This window comes from Monodon monoceros, unplaced genomic scaffold (genome assembly GCF_005190385.1).
Source record: "Monodon monoceros isolate NGI ecotype Baffin Bay Population unplaced genomic scaffold, NGI_Narwhal_1 Super_Scaffold_21, whole genome shotgun sequence".
Taxonomy (NCBI): domain Eukaryota; kingdom Metazoa; phylum Chordata; class Mammalia; order Artiodactyla; family Monodontidae; genus Monodon; species Monodon monoceros.
The window spans coordinates 3,698,003-3,711,750 of NW_021703778.1; the positions used below are offsets into that span (position 1 = coordinate 3,698,003).

General features: G+C 36.8%; 1 protein-coding gene across 4 annotated transcripts in view; it reads right to left on the reverse strand.

Annotated features, from left to right (window-relative positions):
• Positions 1-4,573: 4,573 nt before the first annotated feature.
• EPC1 (enhancer of polycomb homolog 1) overlaps positions 4,574-13,748 on the reverse strand; it is a 94,888-nt gene continuing 85,713 nt past the window's right edge. For 2 of the 4 annotated variants that reach the window (XM_029236609.1, XM_029236607.1), the window contains exons 11-15: positions 9,563-9,681; positions 9,396-9,482; positions 8,434-8,575; positions 7,962-8,325; positions 5,272-5,984 (exon numbers count right to left, since the gene is read on the reverse strand). In XM_029236609.1, the coding sequence (XP_029092442.1) occupies positions 5,912-5,984; positions 7,962-8,325; positions 8,434-8,575; positions 9,396-9,482; positions 9,563-9,681 (785 nt within the window). In that variant the 3' untranslated portion in view covers positions 5,272-5,911. Of the gene's footprint in view, positions 5,985-7,961; positions 8,326-8,433; positions 8,576-9,395; positions 9,483-9,562; positions 9,682-13,748 lie in introns of all 4 variants that reach the window. The other 2 variants (XM_029236611.1, XM_029236608.1) reach the window with 1 other exon arrangement.

Sequence of the window (13,748 nt, forward strand, 5' to 3'; positions counted from 1 at the left end):
AATATTAAGTCTTCCAATCCATGAACACAGGCTCTCTTTCCATTTATTGATGTCTTTATTTCAGCAACGTTTTGTAGTTTTCAGTGTACGTCTTTCATTTCCTTGTTTACGTTTATTCCTAAGTATTGTATTCTTTTTGATGCTATTGTAAATGGAATTTTTTTTCAATTTCCTTTTCAGATTGTTCATTGTCGGTGTACAAAAACACTACTTATTTTTGTGTTTTGATCTTGTATCATGCAACTTTGCTACTTTTGTGTATTAGTTCCAACAGGTGTTTTTGAGAAATCTTTAGGGGTTTCTCTATATAAGGCCATGTCATCTGTTACAGAGATAGTTTTACTATTTCTTTTCCAATTTGCATGCCTTTTATTTCTTTTTCTTGCTTAATTGCTCTGGCCAGGACTTCCAGTACTATGTTGAATAGGAGTGGTGAAAGCAGGCATCCTTGTTTTGTTTCTGATCTTAGAGGGAAAGCTTTCAGTCTTTCACCACTGAGCACGATGTTTGCTCTGAGGTTGTCCTATAGGCCTTTATTATGTTGAGATAGTTTTCTTCTATCCGTAGTTTGTTGAGTGTTTGTATCATGAAAAAGTGTCACATTTTGTCAAATGCTTTTTCTGCATCAGTTGAGATGATCATGTGTGTTTCTTCCATCATTCTGTTAACGTGGTGCATTATATTGATTGACTTTTGTATGTTAAACCCTCATTGCATTTCAGGTCACTTGGTCATAGTGTATAATTCTTTTAATGTGCTATTGAATTCTGTTTGCTCATCTTTTGTTGAAGATTTTGCATTAATATTCATCAGGGATATTGTTCTGTAGTTTTCCTTTTTTGTATCATTATCTTTGTATAATTTATTTACTTGTAAGTTTATATAATTGACTTTCTAATAATGGCTGTTTAACAACCAGTTCATAAAATTCCCCAAAATTTAACAGTTGATTCTCATGAGTCAATGTGAGCTGGCTCCAGCATATTACTGTCCCGACTTCTCATGTGTCTTTTCCTTTTGCAATTTAGGCCACAATAAATTGAGAGACTTACTTAATTTCTCATAATAATAGGAAGGGCAAGAAACGAAGGGTACCTCTGTGTGTCAACTTATTTGGCAAAAAATAAAAACAAAAAACAAAACCCCAGAAGAAGTATTAAGCTGTGAGTTATTTTCCCAGTTCCCACCTGACTGCATCATCTTGACAAAATGAAATTTAAGTCTTTTTAGGGAAAGGCACTACATTATCTTTTTTTTTTTTTTTTAAACATTGGCCTGAGTACTGTACTTGCATGGTCTCATTTAAATCTCCCAACAATGTAGGTGCTATTACTTTCCTCGTTTTAGAGATTAAGACACTGGGAGAGGTTAAGTAACTTACACAACGTCACACAGTTAGGCATACAGCCAGAATTTGAACCAGAGCTGCCTGGGCTTCATTTGTCATCTGAACACACATTGGCACATGCTAGGATATATGGTGCTCCATCTGATCCTTGGTTGCTGATACAGAACTGTGTCCCTTGTCCTCCGGTGCTGACTCTCTACAGCTCTGGTTCCATCTAAGCAAGCTCTATCCACACCTCCTTAGAAGCATGGGGTAAATTTCAGCTGCTTTACAATGCCACTCCTGGACCATGAGAAACTATGTAGTTATCTCAGGCATTAGTCACCTAGATATGCCACACAGTCATTTTTGATTCTTACTGGTCATAATGTCGTATCATTTGTACATATTGTTGCAACTGACTTGCTAAAAAATGTTAAGCATTTTTTGTGTCAATGTTCACGAGGCACGTTAACCTGTAGTTTTCTTTTGTTGTAGTTTTTTTTGTTTTTAAATCTTTCTTCTGGAGAGAGCTTTGGTAATTTGTGTCTTTTAAGGGATTTTTCCATTTCAGCTAAGTTGTCAAATTTATTGGCATCTAGTTTTTAATATTCCCTTGTATTTGAATTTCAGTAGAGTCTGTAGTAATGTTTCCTCTTATACTCCTGATATTGGTAAGTTGTATCTTCTTTTTATTCTAATTTGTCTGGCTAGAGGTTTATCAATCTTATTGATCTACTCGGAGAGCCAGCTTTTGGTTTCATTGGTTTTCTCTATTGTTTCACTTTTTAAATTTTCCTTCCATTCTGATCTTCATTTCCTTTCTTCGGCTTTAGGTTTAGTTTGCACTTCTTATTCTAGTTTTGTAAGGAGGTAGAAGTTTAGGTTATTATTTCTTAATTTTTGGTATAAATTTCCTTCAAGTGCTGATTTAGCTACATCTCACAACTGTTGATATGTATACTTACTTCCATTTTCCATAGTTTTCCAGTGTCCATAGTTCAAAATATGTTCTAATGCCCCTTTTGATTTCTGCTTTGACCCATGATATTTAGAAGTTTGTTATTGGGTTCCAAATATTTAAGGGCTTTCTAGATCTTTCTGTTAATACTAACTTAATTCTATTCTAGTCAGAGCAAATACACTGTATGATTTAAATCCTTTTAAATTTATTGAGATTCGCTTTATGGCATGGTGTACCTTGCTAAACATTTCATGTGCATTTGAAGCAAATGTGTATTCTGCATTTGTGGCATAGAATGTTCTAAAAATGTCAATTAGGGCAACTTAGTTGATAACGTGGTTCAAGCCCTCACTGATTTTCTGTCTACTTGTTCTATCAAGTATTGGAAAGGGGATACTGAAACCTCTATAATTTTAATTGTTTATTTGCCTATTTCTCCTTTTAATTCCATCACTTTTGTTTTATGTATATTTGAATTTCTGTAATTAGATGAATGTTTAAGAATGTTATGTCTTCTTGATAAAGTGATCCTTCTATCATTATGAAATGACCTTTTAAAATTCCTGGTAATATTCTTTGCTCCGAAATGTACTGTCTGATATTAATATAGCCACTCTAGATTCTGATGAGTGCTAATATGGTATATCCTTCTCCATCCTTTTACTTTTGTCCTATTTGTGCCTTTAGATTTGCAGTGGGTTTCTTGAAGGCAGTATATAGACGGGTTTTTCTTTTTTTATACCATCTGACAATCTTTGCCTTTCACTTGGGTTGTTTAGATCATTAGCATTTAATATTATTATTGATGTGGCTGGGTTTAAATCTACCATGTTCATATTTGTTTTCTATTAACTGTCCTCCGTTTCCTTTTTCTTCTTTTTCTGTTTTCTTTTGGGTCAATAGAATATTTTTTATGATTTTACTTTATTTTCTTTCCTGCTTATTAGCCGTACCTCTTTTTTGTGATTTTAGTGGTTGCTTTAGGACTTAAGTATACATCCTTAACTTAGCACCGTCTACCTTCAAGGGATATTATACCATTCTGAGTGTAGGATCAGGCCCCTAGGCCCTCTTCCTTCCCTGACTTTTGTGCTACTGTTCTCATATATGTTCCTTCTCCTTGTGTTATAATGCCGTAATACACTCTTATTATTTTTGCTTCAAAAAGGTGATTATCTTTTAAAGACTTAAAAGATCACGAAAAGAGTTTTAATGCGTACACATATATTTACCATTTCTGATGGTCTTTGTGTGCACCCAGATCTCTGATACCATTTTCATCTGCTTCAAGGACATCCTTTAACATTTCTGGTATCAGACGTCTGCTTGCGATGAATTGTCAGATTTTGTATGTATGAAGAAATATTTCACCTTCGTTTTTGAAAAACAATGTTGCTAGGTTTAGAATTCTAGGTTGAGAGTTTTTTTTTGTTCAGTAAGGATATTGCTCCACTGCCTTTCAGCTTGCATGTCTTCCAGTGAACATCTGCCGTCACTCTTATTTTTCTCTGTAATACGTCTTTTTAAAAATTAGTTATTTTTAAGATTTTTCTCTTTATCATTGACATTTAGCAATTTGATTATATGCTTTAACAAATTTTCTTCGTCTTCGTGTGTGTGCTTGTGGTTCGTTGATTTCCTGAGGTCTGTGGATCGTCTTCATCACATTTGGAGAAAATTTGGTCCTTTACTGTATTCTGAACACCTAAGCCAGAGTGAGCCTGTTCTGACCACATCACTCCTCTGCTCCAGAATCCTAAGTCCTTAAAGTCACCTGTCGGGCCCACCACGAGCAGCCTCCCCAATGCCCTCTGACCTACCTTACCTACTCCTCTCCTCTTTGCCTGTGCGCCAGAGCCACACTGCTGTTCCTTCAGCAAACCAGGCACACCCCGGCCCTTGTATGTATCCTCTCCACCCCCCTTGCCCCATCATCTCTGTGGGCGCTTCTCTGCCCACCCTACCGGAAACGGCAACCTCCACCCCATCCTGGCACTGCTTCTCCCCTCTCCTTGCTTTACTTTCCCCCCAAATACTTACCATAATACAATTTAAATTTTACATATTCATCTTGTTTTTATCACTCAATGAAATTATAAATTCCATGAGGGCAGGAAATTTTTTCACTGTAGTAGGACCTAAAACAGTCCCAAGCATACTAGGTAATCATTCAATAAATAATTGTTGAAAAACATGAACTGGAAAGTAATTGCTCACGTTCCCATGACCGGCCCTGCCCCCACCTTTGCTGAATGATTTTAATTAAAGTCACACAAAAGTTCTTGGGTTGAAAAGAAAAGCAAACGACCACTACACATTAGTTTGTCAACATGTAATGCCCTGGGTTTATTTTGTGAGAATTCTATCACAATTTTTCCAGGTGGGATTAAAAACCTTAAGGATAATGTATGCCATTGGACTGGGCATTCAGACTTCGGTACTGACAAAGCACTGGTAGTAGTCTGTTAAGTACCATTCTCTTCACAGAAGAGAGGTCAAATATTTCCAAAGGAAGGCACCCGATATTTGTGGTTCTGGCCTCGCAGCCTTCTGGAGAATCTTAGAAGGAAAAAAGCTGGCTGGCTGTTTTTAGAAACTGGAATGATGATACACGTACAGCAATTACTGCATTCTTCTCCCTTATATCCTTTTTGTAAGAACAAGTAAAGAATGAAGTCTTTGAAACAATTCGACAATAAAAAAGTACAATTTTTTTCTTGTGCTAAAAAAAGGGCAAGACAACATAAACTCCAGTTGTAAGGACTCCATTTGCATACTTGATTTAACACTTTCTGGTGTGGAAGGAAATGGGACTACTGGGCTGTTTGCAGAGCAGCAACATAACATTAGTGCTTTAAGTACCAGAAACTGCCCACAGCTCTGTGGGCAGGTGGGGATGGGAAGATTCAAGAGACTTCATTTTTAGCTCGTTACTTGTCCTAATGATAGTAGACCAGGAAGATCCCCATTTAACAGTACATTCCCCATTTTTTAAAAAACTGATGCCTTTTTTTTTTTTGTAAAATTCTGTATGTATGTCACCATTTTTTTTCACATGATACACAGAAAACTCAGGGACCCAGAGGGGAACCAAGTTATGTTATACCATTTACAAAATACCAAGGAGTCCACAGCTACCTAACACATTTACTACAGCACAGGAACCAATGAAGGTACAGTGTACAAAACTGTAAACACGGCACAATAAATAGATAAAACAGCAGGTTCTGCACCATGCACATGATGTGATGACACCTCATCTCTACACACTCTCACATCTCACACTCTTTGTTGCAATTTATTTCCCTCCCCCCCCCACCCCCAAGTGCAAAGCATCACAAATGAACATCTCTGTATTCAAGTAACATATATACAAGGGTATTACAAATATGCAGTACTGTACAGATAATTGCTGTATTCTTAATTTACAGATGTTGATTTTTTTCCCTATTAACAGTAAGAAAAGAAAAATTGAAGCATGAGAGATGAGCACTGCTGTCAAGTCCCCACAGCTGCCACAGAAACGCATGTGCTGCATTCCATCATCCCTTGCGTTCAAAATGCTACTGATGCATAGCACCTAATCAAGTCCCCAGGCTGCGGCTCCACTCCTGAGGAAGCTACGTCACCTCCATCGCTACTGTATTGTCTGCTATGTTGTTTAGTGCTGGCTTTTCTGATTCATGATTTTCCCTGTTGAAAAAAGTTCAATAAATTACTTAACTGCAATCAATTTAACAAATCAAGATGATCTTCCCAATAAAAAGTTTGAATGTTTTTAATAATAGAAAGAGATCTGACTTTTTTGGGACAGGATAGCAAGTAGAGGAATATGAACTTTTACGATTTATTATTAGGAACACACAACCGGAAGTCAGGCTTGTGTCCGCTGCACGTTCCATGGTCAGCTACATTACCAACAAACCTGTAGTAGCACCCAAGCAACCTAGATGTTACAACACATAAAGAATAACCAAGCTTTGGTTTATAATTTCAATCTCTTCCTCTATTAAACCTTTCCTAAGAGTTTTAAAAAGGAACAATGTGAGTGAAGGTCATTTATGTCAGGACTTTGTAAGTCCAAGTTTTTTCTCTACGTGGAGCTGAGCAATCAGAAGACCAGGGTCCCCGCTGCCCCTGCCCCTCGACTGCCGACGTGCTCTGGGAGCTCAGTTCCTCCTCTGGGTCTCAGTTCTTACTTACTTACTTACTTATTTTTTTTACAGCAGGTTCTTATTAGTCATCCATTTTATACACATCAGTCCCAATCGCCCAATTCATCACACCACCATCCCCACCCCCCCGCGGCTTTCCCCCCTTGGTGTCCATACGTTTGTTCTCTACATGTGTCTCAATTTCTGCCCTGCAAACTCAGTTCCCTCATCTTTAAACAGAGGGGCTAAAGTAAGTGATGCGAACGTTTCCCTTACACTTTGAGTCTCCCGTGGTTATATAATTCTGTCGTGATGAAAACCACGTATTATATATTTAAGTAAGAGCTATAGTTGTTTGGCTAGCTATGACTAGACCCAGAATATTAAGAATGGATAAGCACTGAGCAGATGTGACTACCACGTAAGTTCAGAAGCAGAAGGGATGCACGGGTCCAGAAACCAATAGCTGCAGTCTGTTGCTACGAAGCCTGCTCCTGCCCTGGGCCACTGCCAGCTGAGGAAGTCTACGCGTCAGAGCGGCAGCCAAGACGCCTCACAGTCCGACCGCCAACCACTCCAACCTCTACCACTAATCTTCCCAAATCTCTAGACAAACTAGGTTACTTGGTAAGCTCTGAAACACATACGTATTTCCCCAACTCTTTTCTTCCTCCCTTCTGCCCAGCCAAGATGAAATCTGATTTTTTTTTTTTTGGTAGAACATTCCCAGAATATCCCTGGTGTAAAAAATATCTCTTATATGGAAATTACAGCCACACTCTATACATGCTAATTTGACAAGCATATTATATTTTGTGATATCTCTAGAACAATTTTTACCTATTACTTACAATTAATATTATTTAACTTTTCACACTTTTATGCTCATCTTCTAACTCAACTGAAAACTCCTGTCTTTCTCTTTTTGTTTCCCCTCAAGTAGACAGCAAGATTTTAATTCCCGTTAATATTTAAAACAGAATAGAGCCTGAGCAAACATTCTAAACTGTCTACTGAAACTTAAGAAAACAAGTTAGCATAGAAAATAATGGTTTGATTAAAAGCTGACCCGGCATGAATACTGTAACCCTTCACATTATTTACATTATTAAGAGAGGCTTAATTAGTGTACTAGCCATGGCGGGTTTTATCAATTCTGTCTATGTGAGAAGCTGTGGAAGAAATCATAAGCAAAAGAAACATTCTAAAGAGAACTCCTTCGATCCAAAGGTGAAATAAAGAGTGAGAATATTATAAGCTCTTATTATACTAAGTCATGTCCCAATCATACATGCAATATTCACTATACTCCCTTGAAAGTTCAAATTCTCAGCAATATTGAATTACAACATTTACCTGTTTAGTTCTTACATAAATAAGGAATTCTCATCTATACATTTTTAATGTATATAAGGAAAAGAGCAAAAAACACAAAGAAATAAGTAGAGAGCAATGCCAGGGAAGTTAAGTCAGATTTCATATTTTTCAGACACTTTGGGTTTAAGGAACTACTCACCGTGGAACTGCATCTACGGAGGATGAAGACGGGACCTTGGAAACTTGACAGTTTGCTGCGGCAGCCAGCTTTAAGGCAGACGATGGGACAGCACTTAAAGTCCTAGGTATGTGTCGTGCGTTTATGGGGGCAAGAGAGTTTACAGTGGTGACTGATGAAGGTACAGTTAATCGGATGTTGTTCCCAATCAGAACCTGAGTTGTTGCAGAACTGGCAGCAGTCACTGGGTGACTCGGTGCACTGTGGGAACCCGCTGTCTGCGTCGCGTTCGCAGGCTGTAGCAAAGCTGGCCCTGCCGTCGACGGACTCGTGTGGACAAGTGCCGAGGGTGCAGTACTACTGAGGTGTAAGCCCTTGTATACCCCTAGGGAAAAGGAAGAAGCAGCTGAACAACCGCAACTCTGCTCCTTGTTTATTACAGACATACGTTACAAACACTATCAAAACACCTTAAACGTCTTTATCCTTTTACCTGAGGCTGGAAGGACGCCATTCACCCCGATTCCAAGCACCACATCCTCCTTCATCTTGAATCCCATCAGTTGTTCTGATGTCACCAAAGCAGAAGCAGCAAACTGAGCACTGGCAGAATCCAAAGTCTTGGAAACAAAACCCTAAAAAGAAAATACAAAACGAATCTAATCAGCATCACTTAGTCTCAAATTATTATTAAAGCCACACAGGTTACCAAAATCAGTCTGAATATAAATGAAAGTTGCAAACCACTGAAATAGCTTCATCTCTCTGACAGGCATAAATGTGATTAATGTTCAAATCATCTTATAACTCAAGGATTATGAATTCTGATCTTCTTATGTGACAATATATAATATGGAATTACCAAAATAAACCTTTTATAAGGTGGAAACAGTAAACCTCCAACACAAAGTGCTGGACATGAAATATGCTAGTAAAACACTTCAGTGATTTGCAATGAATGAGTCAATGAATGAATCAATTCATATAATCTGAATAAGTATGTAAAACTTCCTTCATCTACCTTACACATACATATACACACGTGACCAAAGGCACGTTTGGGACAGTAAGATAACTATCCCTTTAGAACAGAAGGAACAAAACATCACATTCTAACTCAGCCTAGAAATTAAGAAGCGCCTTGAATTCTTTTTAATGAATTTTTCCTCTAAGACGCTTAGAGACACGAATCTCAGCCTTAAATATGTTTAAGTGGCAAACATTTATCATGCTTTAAGTTCAAAAGTGATTGAATAGTAAAAGAGGTTATTTTAGCATAAATTTTAATAATAATTAAAACTCTCCACATAGAGAGCTGGGTGGGGTTGTATATTAAAGAGGTACATTCACAGACTACAGGTCAGACTTGAAGACAGGGTCTCCATCTCATCTGACTATGCTTTTTAGTTTTACTTTTTAAAATAGGTAGCAGAGGGCAACAGCTTCTATACTCACCTGTAACGTTCTTTCTAAACCCTGTACAGAATGGCTATGATGTAGATTCAGGTGAAAGCCACTTTTCTGCTGGTTAGATGCAAGGCTCTATGACAACAGTTGGTAATTAGAGATGAACTCTGGTGGGAAACCATGAGGGATAATCATAAGACAGACAAATCCCTCACCTGTGACGTGGTGGTGGAGGAATTACTACTTGCTTGCTGTTGCTGAATTTGTGCAAGCTGCTGTTTCTGCATGAGTGCCAGCTGCTGCTGATGTTGCTGGTATTGTTCGGCTGTAAATGCTGAACATAAAATGAGAAAACACTTTATAAAAAGGCACAGCTATCACACACATCGTATAGTACACTAAAACAAATTTTAGCATTTAAGAAAAAATTTGCGCAGAATTAAAGCATTTTAGCATCCTGTTAAAGATCACTTCCGAATGAAAATTTCAGCATTTTTATAACCACACTTAACGAGAGTGGCTTGAGTTTAAAGAAAAACAAAATGAAACTTTCCAAGCTGCACATAGGAAAGAGAAGTGCTCACTTCCCAAGTTTCAAAACCATTACTTTTTGTAAGCTGTGACACTTGTGCTAGACAGTGTAAAAGGTAACACCAGCTTTTTTCATCCGCATTATTTGAAATTCAACTTTGCACTGAGCTTGAGAAGAAATCTGATAATCACCATTTAGTTTCTAGTTTATTCATACTACTGTCCCAATGCATTCAGATGATCCCTAGCAGTTCTGTGTAGAAATACTAATTGTTCTACATATTTTCTAATTTTAGTCATTACAAAAATTTCCTTCATATGAAATATAAGGTTGTTGGTTTATTACTTTTTTTTTTTTTTTAAAGAACCCATCCTTTAAGCTTAACAGGAAGAAAAGAGGCTCCAAAGGTTAATTAATTTTCCCCACCCAATTAACCCACCTGGAAAAAATCCAGTCAATAAGAACGGAGATGTTTATGTTGGTTTACTGTACAGAATGATGTCTGAGGAAAGACACTGTGTTATGCTACTTATGTTTGTCTATGGAGAGCTCAGTTCTAAAAAAAACAAACAAAAAAATGTTCATTTATTACTCCCCCAAAAAGTGTGTGCAGTTTTTAAAAAGGAAACCTTTTTCTTTTTCCTTTTTTTTTGCCAATTTAAAAAAAAGAAAAAAAAAAAGCACATACAATCACAACATCTGACTTTAAGGCTTCTTTTAAGAAGCCTGTGATGGTTGCGTAAGAACTATTTAGAACAGAAAAAAAAAGGGTTATCATGCATCCCTGGGTACTAGGGAATCTATAAATCATGCATATTTCCTCAATCTGAAGTTTAATGTTTTCAAAATACTGTCAGCTAATTTGTTGTCTTTAGTTAAAGACATTTTGATAATTTCTTTAGAATATTACTTCATCAAGTTTTGCAATTTTCACTTATAACTCATAAGAATCTTTATCCCCCAGGATACAGCTTCTGCCTAGGACACCTACAAAATGCTTAGATAGATGTTAAGTAGAAATTCTACCACGTTTTGAACGAATCAGAAAACTGTGAAATAATGTTTAAGAAAACCTCAGAAGTTATTAGTATTTACACAGGCTTTTATACTTGCGCTGAACTAATTTCTTGGGTTACAAAGGCAAAAAATAATTTCTTGTTGGAAAAATTCTACTTTTCATTTTCTTATTTTGGGTGTTACAAATCTGTTTAGTTGATATATGTCCTTTGATGAGTTTCTCTTCCTACTATGTTTGTAATTCTCAGATCTGAATTCTACCGGAAAAAGCTTTTATTGATAATAGGATAATCCCTAAATATTGACATAAACTTTCTGTCAACGTGACCATTTCCATATAACAGAAACGTGTTAAACCAGAACTTGAAAAAAAAAAAAATGCTGCCCTAAAAGAGTGATTATAATTAAACTAATATCTCTATGTTGAAAAAAAATCCATAAAAGCAACTGTTTAAAACTAAAGATCCTTAATTTATTAGATAGGTTCGCTAATATGTTTTTGTGATTTCTACTTTAATTTCCTAAGCTTGAGTGTGTTGCCTAAATCTTGAATTTCCTGGTAGGAGATAATTAATAAACTTAAAAAAAGAAGAAAAAAAAAAAAGGACCATTTCTGGAAGGTCACGTCATTACACATCTAGAAAACAATAATTTAGCATTCACTGTAAAGATCTATATACAAAACTCCATTTATATGAATGAAAATATTTTTTTGCAGAATTCTGCTGGTATTTGTTTTAATTTAAACATTGGCAATATTAAATTGGAAATTGATTTTAATAAAGGTTCCAAATATTTTTTCCCTATTTAAATCAACATTTCAGTCCTCAGTCTCTGAGGGTTTTGTGAATTCCACTTCTTTTTAACCACTGTTAACTTCCTCCAAATACAGATTTAGAAATAAAAATGCAACTGACATTTTAGATCACTAACGCTCATTGAGATTTTAGATCCCCTATGTTAGCCTATTTCTTACATATCTCTATACTCCAGAGTCTAGTTATAAAAATTTCCCCTGGACATTTTTGATAAATGTTCTAGAAGAAATGCACAGAGTAACATAAGCTAGAAGTGATGGTAATAAAAACCATGGGTCTGGGGCCAAGAGATCTTGATTTTTCTTTCATTCTCAGCTCTGTCATAACTGGCTGAGTTCACCTGAGCAAGTTATTTAATCGTTTGGGGCTCAGTATGTTCATCTGAAATACACGAGATTAAATTAAGTCATCATTAAAGTCCTTTTCAAGCCATGAGATGCTAAGATTTTATACTTCTTCTGAGAAATAAAACTCCAATCCAAAAGGCTGTATGAATGAGTAGGAAAGCTTGGACAAAGGTAAGGCAGTAAATTTGGGCAAATAAAATCTGAGCTGGGTTTTGCACTATTACTTACACAGGAAACTGAGCAAAGTCTAACCAAATGCTAAGTGGAAATAAACAAAAATGAGCATATTTCCCTGTATCTCTATCAAGGTAAAGTTTTTAGGTTGTATGTCTACCTCCAGATATTGTGTGGTAGTCAAGTTTGCAATTCACATAAAGATGGACAAGGTGGTTTTGTGGACAGATCACCAGACCTAGAATCAGAATCATTTCAAAGGACCAAAAAATTTTAGATCAGGAGGGATTCTTGGTGATTTCCTTCTATAATCTCACACTAGAGATGAAGAAACTTTCATCCAAAGTCACAAAGATATTTAGTAGTGGAAGGGGAAACAAAACTACCCCCAAGCCAATGAGATTTTAAATATAAAAAGAAATAGACAAAAGTTTGTTTTAGATTTAATATGATTTACAAAAAATAATCAAACTTTTTATGTACCAACAGTGTGCATCATGCTTTAAAAGAAATCTCATCTATAGAGCATCTGACAGACAGGGGTCTAGGGAGGGGAGCAGAGTCACAGGAGGGACAAGATTAAAAGCTGAGAACAGGGAAGGAGCACGACAGGACTTCAAATATCTGGAGGACACTATGATGTGGGAGAGCAAGAAAACGTTCTCAGTGTGCTTCCAAGGGCAAACAGGACCTGCGGATTTAAATTTAAGGAGGCAGCTTTTGCTCGATATATGGACAAACTTTCTAAACAAGACTCCCAACTGCAGAATAACCTGATCTAGAAAGTTGCTGAATTTTAATCTGTCCCTACAGGTGCCAAGGCAGAGGCCAGAAACCACCGCTCTGTGGGTAGCTTCTAACAATCCTCTGGGGTAGGAATTTAGATGAAATAATCTAAAACTTTACGAGTCCATGTCTTATGCAAGGACCTATCATGTAGTAGGTACACCAGCGCCAGGAATGGCCTAGTGCTCAGCCTGCTGGCCTTTAAGTCACATTCCTGTAGCTGGAGCAGATCAATGGAATGACTGGGGGCGGCAGGGCTGTGGGGGGAAGGAGGTGACAGGTACTTAGGAAAAAGTAAACAATTTGAAAATTCAGTTTGAGAAGATGGATTCTAGATTACCAAAATGTATATTTTGTTAAAAAAACAAAAAACAAAACCAACAAACCCAAACACCTGTTTTAAAAGATAATCCTCAATTAGAAATTTCTCTGAGCAGTACAGAGGTAGAAAATTATTTTAATACAGGAGAGAAGGGTAACTATAAAGAAATAAACATAAGCTGAAATGACTCCAGACAGTATTACAGTACGACCGTCTCATCAGTAAGCCTGAACTGACAGACTGGAGGTTCGTGAGCACGTATCAGTTACCTAAAACATCCAATCTGAAAACAAAAGTTTGTTGTAATTCATATGACGGCAAAACACGACCAAACCTGAATTCATTTGGCTGCAAACATCTTGAACATGAGGTTATTTGTGGTCAAACTTTCCACTGAGTGTGACT